This window comes from Syngnathus leptorhynchus, chromosome 5 (genome assembly GCF_054491065.1).
Source record: "Syngnathus leptorhynchus isolate UIUO chromosome 5, UIUO_Slep, whole genome shotgun sequence".
Lineage (NCBI taxonomy): Eukaryota > Metazoa > Chordata > Actinopteri > Syngnathiformes > Syngnathidae > Syngnathus > Syngnathus leptorhynchus.
The window spans coordinates 7,342,369-7,362,136 of record NC_141199.1 but is presented as its reverse complement, the minus strand read 5'-3'; the positions used below and the strand labels follow the sequence as shown (position 1 = coordinate 7,362,136).

Here is a 19,768-nt window from a genome sequence, read left to right as displayed (position 1 = left end):
TGCTAATTTAGAATCGAGCATGCTTAGGACATTCACACATCGTCTTGCTGATTATTGAGGCTTGGTCTTTTTAATGATGAAGACAAATGGGCTCATTAAGTGTGTGGGTGGGTGCGTGTGTGGGGGGGATACAGTATACGTGTGTGGGTGTGTGCGTGCATACATCCATATGGGTGTGTGTGTGACTCATGTCAGTCTATTCACATCAACCTCTGCGTGTGTGGCTATTAGGGAATTTCTGTATACATGCAAATTGTAACCTTTACCTTTATTCAAGCTCTGTCTCATGAGGTTAAGTGCATCATTTAGCCTTAGTTGTTGAAATTTGCTTCTTTCAAAAACAATTTATTATTTTATCATCATATTTGTCAATTTGTGTTGTATACGTGCGTGCATGTGTGCATGTGTGCGTGTGTGCGCACCCATGAGTAAACAGAGCGAGTCTGCCATATTTTCCAACAAACACACACATACACACTCTTTCATTTTCATATACTGAATTATTCGTCCACGTGGCTGTGTTTATCTCAGTACGTACAACAGCATATTTGCAGTTGTTGAAGAAGACATCTTTGGAAAGAAACTTAAAAAGAACCAAAAAGTGCATTTTTAAGTTATGCTTAATTTAGGAATACAGTAATAGGTGTCTAGTGGATTCATGCTTGTGGATTGTTGTACACTCTAGCACTGTTAGTTTTGCTTAAAGATGGTGCAGTTCAGATGGATAACATCAGGAGGTGCTAACAGGCAAGGGGGTAAAATGAAGTCACAAGAGACAATTAAAAAAAATTGTGGAATTCGAAAGTGAAATATTCAGGACTTACTAAAATTAAAACACAAGCCAAAATTACATTGTTGATCTTTCTACTTTATTTGTCTTTGTCATAAGGACACTATACAAAACCATATTTCAACATGGAACTTCATTGGAATGTGATTTTTTTTAAATGGTGCTCACAAACATCCAATACAAAATTAAATACAATTGTTTTATAAAAGTAACAAAGAAGAAGAAAGAGACACACACTGAATATTTAGACATGCAGCGACAATATAAAAAATAGACATTTGTTTTCTTTTTCTGTACAAACATACATGGACACATATAAATATATAGAAATACAAAAGTGTATTTTTAAAATACAAAGATCAATTTGTACAGTTACATTCCATGATAACAAAACAAGACACATAGCACAATATTCAAGTGAAGCGGTCATTTCTCACAGACACTGTACATTTGTTGTACATTGTAAAAGGAGACCACCTAACAGTTGGTTTCTCCCACTGGCATCTGTAAACATTACAAATAACGACAGGGAGTTCATTGGTGGATTCTCCCTCAAAATCACTAACAAACACAACAACAATTGTCTGTTTTCCTTATTTTTTATGTTTTGAGGTCATTGTGCCACTTCTGTTGCAGTGCAGTGTTTTACTCTTCAAGTCTCTCATGTCAAAATGCTGAGAAGATATTTGGTAAAATAACGAGACAGGCATCACGATAAGCACAAAGCGTTTATCACATTGATTATGTACGTATGTTTTCTCTTTGAATTTTCTTTTAACGGTGGTCAAATGACTCAGAAGAAACCTCATTATGTATTTTACTCTCTAGGTCTGCCTGACGTCCTGCAGTAGCTTGTTTATTTCATGGACCAGCTCGCTAGCATCCATGCCTGTCCCCTGGCGGTTCTCGCCACGTTTGCCACCCTGGTAGAACACACCATCAAATTCATCTTCCTCATAGTTCTCTGGAATTTCTTCCATGGCAGGGAGCCATTTGAGGTGTGGTGGCTGTCCGTTACTGGAGGTGGAGGATGAGGGAGGGGCTGGGGATACGTGGTTGTTCCCCACAGATCCATTTCCTGGATTTAGATAGTGGGTACTGGCTGCCCACGTGGCCACACCTGGGGGGTAAGCAGGACCCTTCCCACCTGGTAACAAACCTCTACGGCTGTCCTGGGGAACGGCGATGTTGCTATGGTTACCGGAAATGTTGCCACTGCGTCCACTTCCTTTCTCGCCAGTTGAGGATGATGAAGTTGGGCTTGGTTCAGTGCACTCACTATATGAGTCCATATTAGGAGGTAGGAGCCGCTGGAAGACACTGTTCATTTCTGTGAGTAGTGAGCCAGCGCCTCCTGCTGGTGTACACCCTTCACTTCCTCCTCCAGCGGCAACTCTCGTTGGTCCTTCCTCCTCACTCCCAGGCTCCTTGCCAAAAGTGGAAAAACTCTTGAGTTGATCTGACTCTTCCGAGGACTGGTCATCATCAGTTTGGGGTTGCTGGGAAGACTCTTCCCCTGGGATGTACATGTTGTTGCGGTAGTCTGACGAGGACGCGGGTGAGGAGACTGGAGGCATCCAGCACTGGTCAGAGTGTCCCAGGACCCGGCATTCATCTGTGCACAGTCTCATTGCTAGAAGAAAAGAACAACAAGCATCAAGGGCTTGTCCAACAAATGACAAGAAAACAAAACAGCTTTAAAAACAAATGCTCAAAATAAGTAAAGGCAACTTTGCTGTCATCCTTAATACATGTCACAAATACCGAAATGGAAAAACACAGCAGATCAACTTAGTGTTAGCCTTAGTGTTCTTTTTTCAATGAAAAGCTGAAATTATACATATATCAATAAATCCATCTATCGTCAGATCGATCTCGATCGATCCGATCATCCATCAATCGACCTACCTACCTACCTACCTACCTACCTACCTACCTACCTACCTACCTACCTACCTACCTACCTACCTACCTACCGAACCCATCCATCCATCCATCCATCCATCCATCCATCCATCCATCCATCCATCCATCCATCCATCCATCCATCCATCCCCCTCTCTCTCTCTCTCTCTCTCTCTCTCTCTCTCTCTCTCTCTCTCTCTCTCTCTCTCTCTCTCTCTCTCTCTCTCTCTCTCTCTCTCTCTCTCTCTCTCTCTCTCTCTATCTATCTATCTATGCAATCCTTGTTGAATATTTGATGAGGTAGTTCTGACTGATTTTTTTTAAGCACAGTAATTGTTTGTTGTAATTGTTTTTTTCCCGTCTGCAGCCCTTCATACTTCTACATCACTATAGTATGAGCAGATTGGTGCTAGATACTGGCTACGAGAAAATTTTCAAAGCAGATAAGAAAACAATCACTAGATATAGATAACAAATGATTAATTGCTAGATTTCACCCATCTGGCATTAAAGATGGCTGATAAATTCATATCTGTTCTTCCAGTTATATCAACCACATCTTTCACATCTACAAGGGAGGCAGTGGTTGTCTTGCTCTGTCATATCTGGCATGATTTAATATCCAGATAAATTAAATCCATTGAAGAGAAACCAAGACTCAGCTATCAAATAGAGTCCTTCACTTTTGTTTTTGCATATTGCCATAAAAAATACAGAGGACGGAGGTGGAAGCCACTTAAATTGACCGACAATGTCCACCACCCCTCCTTTTAGAAATGACAATTAAGATGGCGAATACATTACATGTACAGGAAAAAGACATTTGGGGGAGCTCTCCGGGTGAGAAAGGGGCAGAGTGACTGAGTGAGAAAATAAAATAATTCTAAAAGCAATTACTGTGAATTCTCCTCAGTTCAGACATGAAAGTGCAACACTGTCACTCAACAGAGGGGAAAAAGAGAAAGGAAAGAAAATGGAGGAAAGGGGTGAAAAAAAACAGCACCCTGAGACGCATACCGATGAGTGACAGGCGACTCATCTCTGCTCCGGGGAGGATTTTACAGACACGACTCGGGGGGTAGATAACGCGCGTGCATACACACGTGCACACACACGTACACACACACGTACGCACACACACGGAATGACACAAACAGCCCGGCACACTGTAACCTCTCTGGGTGTGATAACAAGCGTGGAAATAGGGTCTGTGTGGAAGAATGGGCAGAGTACAATGGGATTGTGTTTTCAGCGTGCTGAATGGCTGTATGGGCAGGTGTATGGACTATTAGTTGGCTCAGCCCTGACCTTGTCCATAGTGCTAAAATTTGTCAGGCGGGATGTCCACAAAATTGCTCGAAGCAGTGCAGACAAAATAGCTCAATTCAGTTCACTTCCACAATAATATTACCTGTGCCAAGGTCTGTATGTTTTTTTCTGTGGCTTTATTTTGTGTACAACATCGATGGCTTCAGGTATTGATAAATTAATATGTTTTGACGATGAGTATCATGGATAATTATTTTTTTCAAATCCTATTTTCATGTTGGGCAATATACCTCTGGTCTTGTATTTGAATAACATAAAAACAATAAAAATTATATCGAGCCCTTTACTGCGTCTACTATTTCAAAATGGCTGAAACAGTGTCCCTCACTTTTGCATGATGAAATTAATTGGAGCTGTGATTGAGTTCTAAACTGTGAGCAGAGTGTGAGGGTGTTGGAAGTGTGTGACTTAGCACAGCCGAGCCAATTGAAGAGTTGCAACACGACAATACAATCAGAGCCCGCGTGTTACATCAAGGTAGCTTACCTGGATGAAGGCGGTGGTGCATTTCGAGATGTATCAGGTCAGAAAATCCTTCCCCCAGCAGCAGCCTGTCCACGGGGGATTCTCTCCCCATTTCACAATCACTGTCCCCCGCCTCGCTGTCCCCACGTCCACTGTCCTTTAGGCTGAACTTGTCCATGTCTTGTAATGCATACCTTAATGGAACCAGTGCAAGAAGTGCAGGTTAAAAACAATGTCGGGGGTTTATTTATGAAACATGTCTGCATGTAATGAGTCAAATCCATTTTTGACAAGAATTTGTGCCAACTGTTAAATCTCTGAACAATCCTGTCCCATTTCTACTTCACAAAATTTGGTTTGATTAAGAAAATATAAATAAATTGTTGGGACATTCTGACAAATGATTACTTTGGGAAGTGAATGGCACTGGTATGTATGTTGACATTTGGAATATGAAAAAGAAGACAAACTTTACAACAGGTTGTTGAACATGTCGCACAGATGTAAATCAAAGACAACAAAGTGATTTGTAAAAGGTGAATAAAAATTAATTGGCGGTGTTGGGGCTGAGGGTTTACCTGTAGCTGCGAGAGTATTTGTTGCCACGGAAACTGGGTCTGGGTTGGTACTGGCCCTGATGGAGCATGGACAGAAGCTGTGAGACTTGCTGTATCCCAAAATAACAAAACAAAATAAAACAAATAAACAAAAAAAAAATAGGAGAAAAAATTGAAACGGGTCGGGGTGGAAATGGAATAACAGATGGGAAAAAAGATAAAGAGAGAGACAAGACAGAAGACAAAAAAATGGATGAGTATACACAAAATGAATGATGGAGTGGCTGCTGAATATGGATGACACAAAATGGACGGTGTTAAAACAAAAGGGGGACTGCTTATCGGAGAGTGAATCTGGGTGAATTTGGAGAAACATGACTGAGGGTTATGATGGGTTGGGACAAGGTGCAAACAAAGTACGGACAAAGACGGCTGTAACTAGAAATACGCATGAGACTGTTTTACACAATGATGCGCAAATTCAGTGTGTGTATGTGTGTGTGTGTGTGTGTGTGTGTGTGTGTGTGTGTGTGTGTGTGTGTGTGTGTGTGCGTGCGTGCGTGCGTGCGTGCGTGCGTGCGTGCGTGCGTGCGTGCGCGCGCGCGTGCGTGCGTGCGTGCGTGCGTGCGTGCGTGCGTGAGTGTGCGGGTGAGCGAGTGAATGAGAGAGTGAGGGAACGAGTGATTGATTGAGTGCGAGCGTGTACATGTGTGTGTGTGCGCACACACTCACCTCCACCTGTGGAGTTGTATGTGCCAGCTCCAGGGCGAAACTCTCTGGAATGTGATTGGATGAAATTGTCACTAGGCTATTAAGGGATTGGTGACTGTGGTGAGATTGCCTGGTCCCCATCTGGGCTCGGTCCAATGGTGGTGTATCTGAAGGCGAACGGTGATGGGATCTGATTGGTAGGGTACCGTTCACAGTGGGAACAAGGGTGATGTCTCCTTTGTGGATCTGCCGTGAGGGCTTCCTGGGGTGGTGCTGGTGGGTTGATTCAGCGACCCGACAGTTATAAGATTGCCTTGTCTCCTTCTTCTCTCTGTTGCAGTGAGCAGCAAACACTACCATGATTACCAGCAGCACGGCGCAGATGGCTCCCAGGGAGATGATGATAATTAGTGATGCATCAAGTGGAGATTCTCCTTGGTCCATCTCTTGGACATGGTTCTCTATATTCTCATAGAGGTTTATCCTTAGAACTGCTTTGGCACTCAGGCTCTCGCTTCCATGATCTCTCACCACAACAGTTATCTCAGCATGTTCATGAGGGAAGTTCTCCAGACTGGCGTTGGCCCGAATTTCACATGTTCTTGGATCAATATTGAAGAAACCCTCCTCATTGCCACTGACGATGGAGCAAGCAAGCTCAGAGTTTATCCCCATGTCACGGTCCGTTGCCTTGACAACAGTTACAAGATGTCCAGCTTCAATAAACTTTGACACTGGTACATCAGCACTAAAGTTCCACAGCTGGGGTACCACAATCACTGGGGGGTTGTCATTTTCATCTAGGATGTTGAGAACAATGGTGGCATTGCTGAGCAGCGGTGGCGTTCCAGCATCTTTGGCCTGCACAATAAAGGAGATGCGGCTCACATCCTCCCTGTCGAATGTACGCAGGGCATAGATTGCACCGTTAGAGGGGTCGATGGTGACATATGTGGAAATGGGATTCCCATGGATTGAGCTCTCCAGGATGGAGTAGATCACTTGTCCGTTGACATCCAAATCTGGATCTGTTGCCAGGATGGAGGTCAAATATGCCCCTGGAGCATTGTTCTCTGCTTTAAAGATCTCAAACTGTCCCTTCTCAAAATGCGGTGGGTTGTCATTTTCATCGGTTACATGCACAGTGAAGTGTTTGACCGTGGAGAGGCTAGGAGTCCCTCGGTCCTCTGCCACCACCGTCAGACTGAACTCTGACCTCTTCTCTCGGTCCAGAGATACATTAGTCAGGATCATGTAGTTGTTTTCGTATGTTTTCTGTAATTTGAAATAACCTTGACCATGAAGCTTACAGTCCACCTCTCCATTAAGACCAGCGTCTAGGTCCTCTACCCTCACTAAAGCCACAAATGTGTCCAGTGGAGCAGCTTCTGATATATAAGCTGCATCTCCGTTGCCCTGTGAGGACATGATATTAATGCTAATGTCTGGTTTATTGTCGTTTACGTCAACCACCTTGATAAGGATCTTGCAGTGAGCTGGCATGGAGTTTGGACCCATATCCTGTGCTTGCACATCAATGTCATAGGAATTAGTCGTTTCATAGTCTACACGAGCAATGAGGGTCAGGTGACCACTATCTGGGTTGATTTTGAAGGTCTCCATGATTTTGGGGGACACGTGACTGCTGAATGAATAGACTATTTTGGCGTTTGTCCCATCATCAGCATCAGTGGCATTCAAGTCAATTAACAGTGTTCCAACAGGGGAATTTTCAGGAAGATTGATCACGTATGAGGACTTGTCAAAGATCGGGCTGTTGTCATTTGAATCTGCGACATTGATCTTAAGCAGGGTGGTTCCTGTTCTGGATAGAACACCCCTATCAAAAGCCGTGTACTGAAGTTCATAACTGGAGCGTACCTCCCGATCCAGCTCTCGGAGTACCACCAGTTCAGCATATTTTGCCCCATCGGTTCTGGACTGTACATCAATATTAAAAAAATTGTTGGGCTCTAAGGCATAGCTGTACAGGGAGTTCTCGCCCACGTCTGGATCCGTGGCGCTGTCCAGGGGAATGCGCGCTCCGACAGACGCGCTCTCGGATATTTCAATCGGGATTATGGCGCGGGCAAACTGTGGCGCGTTGTCGTTGATGTCCAAAACTTCCACCTCGACGTGAAAAAGTTGCAGGTGTTCCGTGGGCAACGTGAGCACGTCGAATTGGATCGAGCAGTTGAGATTCTTTTCACAAAGTTTTTCTCTATCAATTCTGGATTTGATGCTTATTTCTCCGTCATGGTCGCGCACAGTAAGAAACGAGGAACTCCCTCTCGGCATTGCTCGGAAGCGCAGCGACACTGAGCTTGGAAGTTTAGCCAGAACATCCGCGACATCATCTTTTAAACGAGTAATAACTGTGCCAACCTTCTGTTCCTCATAAATCTGATATCGTAGTGTCTTACCAGATGCGTGAAGCGTTAACAGCACTAAAACGATGAAGAAACCCCACATCCTCAGTTGAAAGAGTCCCGTCATTATGTCCTTTTGTGTGTCGAAACCAAGCAGGAAAAAGCTCCAAATTGTTGCAGAGGTCACTTCCAGATTTAATTTAGGCAACTGGGTGTGGTGGTCCCCGTTGCATTGCTCCTCGATCTTGACTGCAAGAATGCATTCATATGCAATATTGTCTGAGTTGCAGCAATTTAAATTAAAAATACCCCAAGTGCGCTGGCATGCAAATCTGTTGCGCGCATCGGGTTCGCATAACAGCCTTGTGGTGTTGGAGTGTGCGCGACTCCTCTCGATCTCCCCTCCCTGCTCTCCTTTCGCACTCTCCAACTCCCCAACTCTCTCTCTCTCTTTCTCTCTCTCTCTCTCTTGCTCAATCTCTCTCAATCTCTCCTTTTTCCTGTCTGTGGCGTTTTTGCACTGATACTCAATAATCCGCCTCAACTAGCGTTACATTCTGGGGGCCGCACAAACTGGGGAAGGAGGTGCATGAGCGGATAGAAAAAAATAATGGAAGGGCCAGTAAACCCCCCCCCCTTTCCCCCCAGTACCCCCCCCCCCCCCCCCATTGACAAGCAATAAACTAAACCTGTCGAGAAAAAAACATCCATTCACACTTCTCATGTGCACTGACATTTTCACTATACTATAAAACCACAGGAAGATCTGGAATTCCGGCCTTGGGTTTGTTCCCTTAAATTTCTAAACTCTACGGAGGCACAAGTTTATAGTCTCAGTTCTCAAAGGAAAAAATTCAAAAAATTCTAAACATGGTCAACTTAATCATTACCAAAAGCATTACTCATATTGGCACGGGAATTTTCTGAGCAGCTGTCGTCTAACTCCAGCGTAAAATGCGCAAGAAGTTCTGCAAGTCTTTATTGAGAGGGTTTAGAGCACATTTTACTTTTTTTCACATAACCTGTGCTTGTGTGAAAAAAGAAGCCTGTTAAGCTGCGCAGCGAATCGTATTAAAGTGGCGACTAATGGATACATTTAAATATTGGGTCATGCTGTGGAACACTTCGAGTCTCGTGCAAAAATCTTTTCATTATCACTACAAACTCTCCTATAGAATGGAAGTTTGATGATGGATTACCTAAACACAACACACAAAAAGAAAGAAAAAGAAAAAAACATTATCATTTAGGATTGTTTTTCAGCCCCATTGTCAAATTCATGTAAATGTGACTGCATGCTCTTAAAACGGAGATGGTGTGAGAGAGCTTTAACGAATATGCACAACGGGCAGCGTGCATTCTGGAGACCATCTGGTGCGGTTTGTATGGCACCAGAACCCAGTGATTATAGCCGACTAAACAAGACTTCAGCGAAGCCTCGAACCACAACCCTGACCCATTTTTCTTAGATTCATGTTTGCGGAGCCTCAAAGGTACATTAAGAGTAAAATAATTTGGACTTCAGTTGACCATAAGTAACTAAAAATCTCTTGTTCAAACAAAAGAACGGCGCTGGCACTTACAATTGTTGTACAAGAACAAGCATAAAAGAAAAATTGCTGTCAGATAAAATCAGAAATTGCAATCCTTCAAGGTATTTTTCTGCTTTGCTTTTTCAAGATTGGTTATGTTTTTAGCCTGAAGCGCAATAATTTAGTAGCAGGTATCACAATGAGATACCAATTGGCAGAAAATAAAAGAATTTTAGTTAAACTCTGAATGTCTATTCATTGCCAAAGTCTACGTCTGTCTGCATAACATTAGCAGTCATTCCCCTTTATGCACACTATTCAGCATAGTGTGCTTGGTATTTAAACAGCTTTGATGCAGGCGCCTAACATTTCCATGGCTCAAAATGCTCACAATGCAGTAATGCAATTACTTCTTGCAACCCAGAGAAACTAATCACATTTGGGGAACAAAGTCAGCCCTTGGTTTTAAATGAAAGAAGAAGAGGGCAAAAGAAAGACATAGTTAGCGGGGGAAGGGGTCTTAAACAGTGTGCAGAATAAAACAATTAATGTATAGAGAGGCGCATCATCTAAGTAAAAAAACAGATGGAGGCTTAATACGTTTAGGCACGCTGCATAACCAGAGGAGCTGAACAAACGCAACCCATTTGATGCTTTGGAACAATAATTAGGTTAAACATATTCATTTTCTGCAGCAGGTGCGGGGATCTTACACAAAGTGCATTTTGGGAACTCAAGTTCATCTTGGGAGGAAAATTACTTGGAGCTAAGATATTTGTTCAAGTACATACAAACAGCAAATGTTGTCAAATGCCAATCTGTATTCCCCACCCAGCATTTATAACTGTTGCTAACACTATAGTGACGTTTGTATTGGACTGCCCGCCTAAAACTCAGACCCTGCACCCCGGCCCGGATTTTATTCAAGAGGAATGCTAGTGTCCGCGTATGTGTGCATGTTGCTGGTGCTTTTCTTGTAAAGGCACGCGAGCATCTGTCGCCTCGTCTGCCCACTCATTGTCTCATATTCAATTAGCAGCGATCTAGCGGGTTCCTTTTTCAAAGGGGCGGGGTAGCCGCAGAGACATTGTGAGTTTGCTTTCACTTGCATTGAAGAGAGAAATTGGTAGCCCCCCGTCCCCAACCCAGACCCCCCCCCCCCCCCTACACACACACACACATTGCAGTAATTGTTATTCATCAGAGCATGGTGCCTTTCCCCCTCATCTTCACTTTCATTGGGGGTCCATAAAGCTTTATTACTTTATGTCTCGTTGGCCACCATTGTGAGTGTATGTGCTTTCAGACGTGACAAAGTGCACAACCTTGTTCTTGTTCACAGTGCACAGTGTGAGCGCAACATATTGCAAGCGATGTCAACAGTTGGCTGACAAATTTATAGCCCAAGCAGAACTACGAGGCAAAGAAAGAATGGGTCTGGTCACCTTTGAAGTGGGCCACATTACTGTATGTGCTCTTCTTGTCCCTTAGCACACCCCGTCTGCATCCAAAGAAAAGTACTGGCTTATTGCTTTTTTAAAGACTTTACTGGCTATGCTAGTTTGAGAGCTGCATAAAATATTCATGTTTTTTTCTCTGCAACGCCAGAGAAAAACGTGCTTTTACTTCTGTTATGGAAATACCATACCACTTAAATTATTGAATTGTGTTCAATTGATTTCTATCCTGTTGTATCATATTTTATTCTATTCTATTGGACTGGCTGATGAAGACTGGAGCTTTTGGTCCATGTGGCTGAAAATGACAATTAACTGTGGGATAGATCCAGTTTGTGGTGGTATTGTTGACTGGCTACAGTAAAAAAGTTAAAATGAAAAGTTTAATCATAAAATAACTGGTTGATTCTTTGATACATATATTTTATTTTGGGTTGGATTAAGGCTTTCTTGTTTTGCAGAATTTGTTTTATGTTTTAACCTTACAAACTCATCTTAACATCATAGAATTCGGCGTTACGTGGTGTCTACAAAACATTTATCTGATTCTTACACATTTCAATTTTATTTAAATGAGAGCTGCTTCATGACATTATGCTATCAATAGAAAATATACATCAATTAGTGGGCACTTCATAACCCTCAGCTCAATATCCAGGAGTCACCGTGACTGAATGGTAAAAATAGTTGTTAGTCACTTGAAAGGAAAAAAATACAGCCACATCACAAGTTGTTATGCTTTCAATATGCGCCTGCCTTCTTCTATTGAACTTATCTTGTCAACGAGAGTGACCTTGTGTTTATGTGTGATTGGCATGTTGTTAGTTTATTGGGAACGGAGTCATTCTGGTGACTGACAGCTAATTTGTGACACAGAGATTTGTGTTTTAGAAAAGGAAGTAGCATAGTGATGTGCTTCATCCAAACACATTTATAAGTCCATCGAGTGTGATTTCTTTGAAGTAGCTAGTGTCAAGCCGATAATGAAGACTGCCCGAATTTTTAAAAGGCAGCCATCATCTGAAAGATGTTTGTTTTGGACTCTCAAAGACAGTGTGTCATTTCATGTGAATGGCATAAGCTCTTATGTATGAGTCTGATTTGAGACGACATGCAAATCACTTTTGACTGATGCTTTCAAAAAGCTGCATATTTTTCTGCTCTGTGGTTTTGATGACAAACTTGTGACGCAGTTGTCTGTGTTTCCATAGACCCGAAGGGGAAAATAATCAAACAGTTTTGTATGTTAGTTCCTCTACTTCTTGTTTGAAGTCAGAAACGTTAACAGTGCATTACAGAAGTCTAACAAATAGCAACAGAAGTCACACACATGGTAGCTTAACTCAAACCAGAAATTGTTGGCATTCTTGCCGCACACACACACACACACACACACACACACACACACACACACACACACACACACACACACACACACACACACACACACACACACACACACACACACACACACACAAGAAAAACAAGCTCCAGAGACTTGCTGGCAGGCACCAGACTGATGGGTGTGTGTTCATGGGGAAAGAAACAGGGCAAAGTAGAAGTATTATTTTGTCTTGGTGACAGAAAGCCCTCGTTGTTTCCCCTCAGCTCAAATCCAACAACCTGGATTGATTAGAGGTAAGAACATGAGCTGTAATAACGCAGCTTAATAACTTAGACCTCTGTGTTTCAAGACCACCCGTTCCCTATGTGTGTTTAAGTGTGCACGGCAGTGTTTGTGAAGCGTGAAGACCCTCACAATACATGTTTTAAGTGTCTGCCAGTGACCCACATCTTGGGGTGCACAAAATGTATGATTCTTGGGGTTCTGTGAGATGGCAGCTGTGGAATGGAGAACAAGATGTGGGCGCATGGTAAGCAAGAGTGGAGGGAGGAAGAGTAAGCAGAATATGTGAAAAAATAGAAGAAAGGGGCTTGACCAAAGCCTAAATAAAACAAAGAGTGGTGAAGAGTAAAGGAGGTGCCAAGGAGTTTAGAGGTTTGCCAAAAAGGGAGGGTAAGATTAAAATGTGGTGGAATGAATGGTTGTAAAAGTGAGCAATTAAAAAGGGGGTAAACAAAGTGCACGTTTAAAGTATGAGGGGAAAAATGAGGATATTGCTATTTGTCGGTGACGCAGTGGGGCAAAGAACATCGACTTTGATTGTGCAGCCTAAGCTCGCTCAGACGCTCATGATAAAAACTCTTTGACTCCAATTCACAAACTCAGTTTCTCACCATTGTTTATTAAAATCATCTCCAGACTGATTTATGACAACCTTGAGCGGTGATCGCCTCCTTGCAGTATCCATTAGCTGAAGAAAAAAAAAAATCCTGAAAAGTTGAGAAGAAAATATCATTGAAAAAGGGTTTAGAGAGGCTGGCTGACATAGAGGATATAGACAATCAAATCATGTCTACTGACACTTTTGCCAAATGTGGTGTTGCAGCAAGATTAACAAATTGACCATGTTGCTTTTGAGTATTTCTACACTGAGGAGGATTCTTCTGTTGAGGAATGCTTAGCATGGTGCTTCAAGTTTAAGCAGGGGATTTGGGATTGAATCCAAACAGTGAGCAGCAAATGTCGTGTCGGCTCAGCATGCAGTAAGCTGCAGGAGTAGGGGAGGCAAGACGGGGGAGGAAAAAGGAGCGCTTGTCAATTCTTGGCCAGTAACAGACAAGTGGACATGGGAAAGTGGAAGAGTTAAGAGTAGGAAACAAATGGATATGACCATTTTGGTGAGTTCATCTTTGGATATAATTGATTATAACAGGTGGATTTTGATTGGTTTCAGTGGATGATTTCATTTAATAAAAAATGGCATTATGTTTTCATTGCTGTCAGCAATGCCAATACATACATACATACAGCACATTCGAGACTACGGAAATCCTTCATCATAGTTGCCATCATTTTGTTTTGCAAATGTGTACAGGTTTCATGCTATGAAGAGAGAAATAAAATGTTTCACTTTGTCAAAGCAGAATACAAATGTGAGTTCTCCCAGCATGTAAGCAATCATAAATGTAATGTACGTTGCTGCTGCAAATCATCTGACGAGAACTGACAAGTCGACATCACCCTTTCTCTTTTATTGAAGCCTCTTCTCAGCTAACAAGCAATAAATCAGCCCAATTATTATACTGTACCCAACAAAGGGCAAATGTAAAGTGGCGCTCATTATTTTAATTCTTGCAAACTCCAATAGTTACGAATAGTTGTCTCCCAGTGGCCTCATCTTTGGAAGCAGAGAAACAGAGTTAGGTAAACCTGACCATATAAAACAAATATTGAGGCTATACCTAACTGCATGCCTACCTAACGATGCCCTCTTTTTTCGTCCTTTTGAATGGTGTTAAAAAGGCATCCATCATTATTAACCAAATTAATTCCTCCGTGCAACACATCAACATCAACATCAACACCAGCATTCATGCTTGATTGCTTTAATATACAGCAACGTTCCACGTCTCTCTCCCACACATTCTGTCACTCTTCAGTAAGCACATGACGCAGCCATTGAGGCATGGTGGCTTCCATTTGGATTCAAAACAAGACAGGACCTGGTGTTCCACCCTGCTAATCAAAAATCATCATTACAACTTCTCACCTGCGTGCTAAAGCGACAAATGTGTTTTATGATTTAGTCTGCTTTAGTCTGAAAAGAGGCATACATACATCAGGGATCCTCAGTTGACTGCAATGTGGTCTATACAAAATTTGCAGAATGTTTTTCAAATGGAGATATTGAAGTTTGTAAGACCAATCAACATTAAGTCGCCCGGGCGTAGAGACATCTTGATTGTACAGGTGCAAGACTCTTTTAGCGTGTTTGAGTATTTGGCAGATTGTGTTGCTCCGTGCCTGGTTGTGGTGGACCGTAGGCATTTTCTCATACACACCTTTGAGTACACAATTGAGTCCATTTAGGGTCTGCCATGTAGACCATACCATGTAGATCATGCATAATCACAGCAATCTGTGCCCGGGTACTGCACCGTCACTGCTGTAGCTATAGTGTAGCAGCATTAGACAGTGTGAACGGGTCAACACTGCTGGTGATAACCGCTGGCAACTTAAATATGTATGAGGAGTCAAGTATCTGTCTGCCTGTGGCCCTATCAAATTCACCAAAATTACACTAGACTAGCTGTGCCAGTATTTAAACGCGGGCCGAGCATATGTAACTTTAGACCAAGTTGCTGACAACATATTTTCACTCTATCTGTATTTGTCCACCCTTGCTGTGCCAGAGCGCCCAGCTTGGTGGAGACTGGTCTGCCAAATTGACAAATACAGAAAGCGAGCTTTGTGCAAAAATAATGCATTTTGCTATAGTTAGGAAAATCTATTTCTAATTGTTTACATACTTTAGGATCTGTGTATCTTCGGTTCATTTTATTTTTGATTTTGAAGCGCAAATCTGAAAACGAGAAATGGGGCATTGTTTGCTTTTCAATCATTATAGCTGGTTTAAAAAATCCATGAAAATACAGACATGACATTGGATTTTGTGTCGTTTTCCTATTGTGATTTTTTTTGTATTCCCCAGATAAACTCAAAGAACAAATATTAGATTAAACATTAAATCAGATAATAAAAAATCATATATACCCAGTTCTTTGTGATGACAGTGCAGTCATTGATGGAATAGACCCAGCTCCTATGGCATTTAGGAAGGAAACTGCCTTTGTTATAACTTGTCTTGTTGATGTATGTGAGCTATACTGTCTTCCTTACACTTTTGCTGACTTCAGTCTCTTTTTTGTGTGTGTTTGTAGCACAAACCTTAAAAAAAACCCACAACTTTTTTAGTCTCATTTTATCATTTCATTTGGGTTCTGCTTTTTTCCTTTTCCCCCCCACACGTGCTGCCAATTCTCCCGTGCTGCCAATTCTCGTGTGTGTTCCACTGAAGAGGTGAGCGTGGGTTTCACAACTTTGTGTGTGCGTATGTGTGTCTATCACTTTCCAATTAGCTTGTGTACCAGCCTCTGGCTGTGCAGCAGATAAGATGGAGCAGATACCACCAAGCAAGTGTTATCTCTGTTTCCTGCTGTCACACATGAACCAACATACACCTTCATAAGATGCAGGCGTGTGAGCACACGCTTACTACTGGCGCACTAGCTCCTAGCACAGATGCATTGGAGAGATAGCTGCAGTAGGTAAGAAGGGCTGGACAAGTGTTATAATGAATGCATAAGGGACTGTCACACATTGTCAACTTGGCGTGCCTTAAGTTAGCATGGCTTCGAGTGCTTGCCAGGCACTATTTTGAAATTTTGCATGCCTCCACAAACAAGTGGCACGAGAATGCACTGAAAACGTTTGAGCGTGTTTATCTGTGTATGTTTGACTGTTTGCTGGTGGCAGCGTGGTGGGCAATGTGTTGACCCGATGACCTGCCCAGACTGTTGAATAATAAAAGGCTATTCAGACACTCAACAGGGTGACAGCGTGAAAGGAGCAGCCATGAAGGGGGGGGGAGTGTGAAGGAAAAAGGACGGGGGGGAGGGGGTTGTATTAGTGGTGCAAGAAAGAGTGTGTATGTGTCTGGGAGGTTCTTTGTGGGAGGTAAGAAAGTCATTATTTCTCCTTGCACTCATTACTCCAATATTCTTTTGCTTACTGAAATTTCTGTTTTCCATACCTCCATACTCATCACTTGACTTGATCCGTTTCTTTGCAACTCGAGCTACATTTCTTTTTCATGACCCTTTTTATTTTATCATCATTATCTGACTCTTTCCTTTACCTTCTTGTCATCTGTTTCCTACCTTCTTACGTTTAATCGACTCAGGCCTAACAGCCTAATTCCTTTTCACTTTCTCTTCCACTTTCCTTATTTTGACTCATCTTGGTGGCGTGTGCCCCTCCTTTCTCCGCACCTTCCTCCGCTCTCAACTTCTTCCTCTCTGTCTCATTAGTGATGCTGTCTACTTAGGAGGTGATTAGCCTGTTTCAGCTCTATAATTGCAACACGGAATGTTACCTAAATGGGACCTGTGATCTATGTGCATCTGTGCTCTAATATATGATATATATTATAAACTGTATATGCGTTCAAAGATTGCTATGGTTAATAGCTAAACAAACACTCAACATCTGTGTTTCAATATAAAGTGCTTGCAACCATCTGCTGCATCTGATAGATGGAATTTCACAAAAATAATAATGGATTTCAGTAAAGGGAATGATTGAACTAAGCAGGAGGTAAAGGGAGAGGGGGAAACCAAAACAGCAGAGAAAAGGGCAAGATTAATAGCCTAATTTTATATTTTTATTTTTGCAATGTGTGATTTATTATCATGTTTCATATCGGGTCTTTGAGTTCTTCAGAATTTCTGAGGAGGTATTTGTGGAAATGTTCTTCAGGGGAAAGAAGGACAGTGGTGGGTGTTGAAAAGAATTTAATTGATCTGCCATTCCTCTTGAATAAAATACTCTTTTGCTTTTCCTTTTCTCAAGTGAATATACTACGGGTGCCAGGAATACTCATTTCCTCATAGTTAATTCCCATCACTGTTTCTAATTATCTCTTAACATCTCCACCAAATATTCAATGTGAGCTTCGATCAAAACATATTCCACAAACAGTGATGGTATTCTAGTATTAGAATGCCTGACTCAGAAGCAATAAGACCATTTCTGACTACTAGTGTGCAACAGAGAGTGGGACCTATGTTGCAGGGCATTTGTTTAATATTTGCTTGCACATTCATCAATATAGGTGGGCCATAGAGGTCATGCCCACCCAGTAAGATAGTTATAACCCCTCCACTTGAGGCACAGATCTGTAAATTCTAGGGGTTTAACGATGCTTTTTTTTTTTTTACAGATACTGTACATGTCAAAAGTCAAACGATTAGACACAAAGCAATGTATCGCTTTTATGGAATGATGCAATTTGACACAATAAAGGCAATTGTAATACAATATTTCGAAATAGTAACAATGGCTTTTTTGTGAATAAATCTTGATTATCCTCACAAGGCTGCTGGAACCAATCCCAGCTGTTTCTTGGTGGTAGGCGAGAAACACCCAAAACTGGTCGCCAGGCAATCGCAGGGCACATACTAGAGACAAACAAGTATTCAAACCCACAATCATACCCACAGACAATTTGGAGTGGTCCATCAGCCTACCATGCATGTTTTTGGAATGTGGGAGGAGTACGCGAAGAAAACTCACGCAAGCACGGAGAGAACATGTAAACTCCACACAGGCCGGAGCAAAAATCAAACCTTGCAACTCTAAACTGTGAGGTAGACGTGCCACTGTCGCCCTTCCTCGGTTTTGTTCTGCCATAGGCAAGCTGACCAGCGTGAGAGAGGATCTTTGCTTCCTGAGTCTCAACTCTTCACAGTCACAATTCACAACGTTTAATTGCGAGCTGATCAGTGCTCGTCGTAAATTAAGCTGCTGAGACAGCGGCCCAAACACAAGACTGTGTAGTATGATCTATTCTACCTTGCTGCCATGACCTATGTTGTGGAGCGGCATGGCTCAGTGGTGGAGTGGTCATTTCCTAACCCAGAGTTTGGGGATTTGATCCCCAGTCATTCTGTACTATAAAAGTAATTGCCCGTTTGCTATTTATATTACATGCTTCAACTCGAGCACCGACCGGATATGACGTGGACTAGTGAAAAAGAAAACGAATTGATTAAATATGACATTCAAACTTGAATTAAGAAATATGATAGATTTTGAAAAGACAATGATTTTGTTCATTATATTGATTACTTGTGAACATGATGTGTCAATGAGTAGCTTTAAATATGTTGCATTTCTTATTTTTTTATTTGCTGTACATATAAGTCAACGTCAAGATGTTTTTGGAAGCTGTTTCAATTGTAACTGTCTTTGCAGGGCTGCACACTCATGGGCAATCTTACACGATGTCATCAATTAGGCCTACTCTCACCTCCAGGTTGAAAAGCCAAGGGCCAGTGAGAGAGGAATAGCTCATGTTCTGGCATCTGATGATATCGGGCCTGACTGAAATAGGGCATGAGGCTCACCCTACTGTGTACTCATACACATCAGGAGACACACACATACACATTCATTCTTGTAGGTAGGCTGAAAGCTAGTTTACTTGGCTGACTCAGACATCCCTTCACTCTTAAGAACAGAGAAAATGAAATTCTTCAATCAAGTGGTGCCACTTATTTTGTTTTGTTTACCCTTACATTGGTAAATTATAAGTGTTAAATAACTGTTGTCATTCATTATCATTATCAAGCTTACCCATTGGGGCCAGGCAATGGATAAGGGTTAGAAGAAAACATTTTGCGCCCCCACAAATCTGCGCAATGACTATAATTAGTACCATTTGTCTTGAAAATTGTCATCATACCTTTGTATGACAGTGTATTCTGTATGGCATAAAAATATATCAAGTTACAACAACGAATAACTTTGTTGCGATTGTTTTCTGGTATACTGTATAACAGCAAAAATTTGACGAGACTCAATTTGCCTAAAAAACCCCACAAGTGAGAGCACTGCTGCCTCCTTCTGAAAAATAATAGATTCAGTTATTTAAAAAATCTTCGACCAGATTTCAGGTCTTCACTTGAGTGATTTTGCTTGGTATGTGTGGAATCTTACAATAAGAAACTGGATGTCATCTTAATCATG

The 19,768-nt window shown here is 42.0% G+C and overlaps 1 protein-coding gene and 1 long non-coding RNA gene across 3 annotated transcripts in view; one reads left to right on the top strand and one right to left on the bottom strand.

The window, feature by feature from the left end:
• Nucleotides 1–19,477, top strand: part of LOC147056607 (uncharacterized) — a 39,677-nt gene extending 20,200 nt beyond the window's left edge. Inside the window, exon 3 of one of the 2 annotated variants that reach the window (XR_015066137.1) lies at nucleotides 18,995–19,477. This is a non-coding gene — a long non-coding RNA (uncharacterized LOC147056607). Of the gene's footprint in view, nucleotides 1–18,432; nucleotides 18,887–18,994 lie in introns of those variants that run through there. The other variant, XR_015066138.1, reaches the window with a different exon arrangement.
• pcdh18a (protocadherin 18a) lies at nucleotides 870–8,652 on the bottom strand. The gene is made up of 4 exons (XM_085913197.1): nucleotides 5,779–8,652; nucleotides 5,068–5,123; nucleotides 4,511–4,683; nucleotides 870–2,423 (listed from the first exon to the last, which is right to left on the bottom strand). The coding sequence occupies exons 1-4, from the start codon at nucleotides 8,251–8,253 to the stop codon at nucleotides 1,615–1,617; spliced, it is 3,513 nt and encodes a 1,170-aa protein (XP_085769323.1). The 5' UTR covers nucleotides 8,254–8,652; the 3' UTR covers nucleotides 870–1,614.
• Nucleotides 19,478–19,768: the final 291 nt, after the last annotated feature.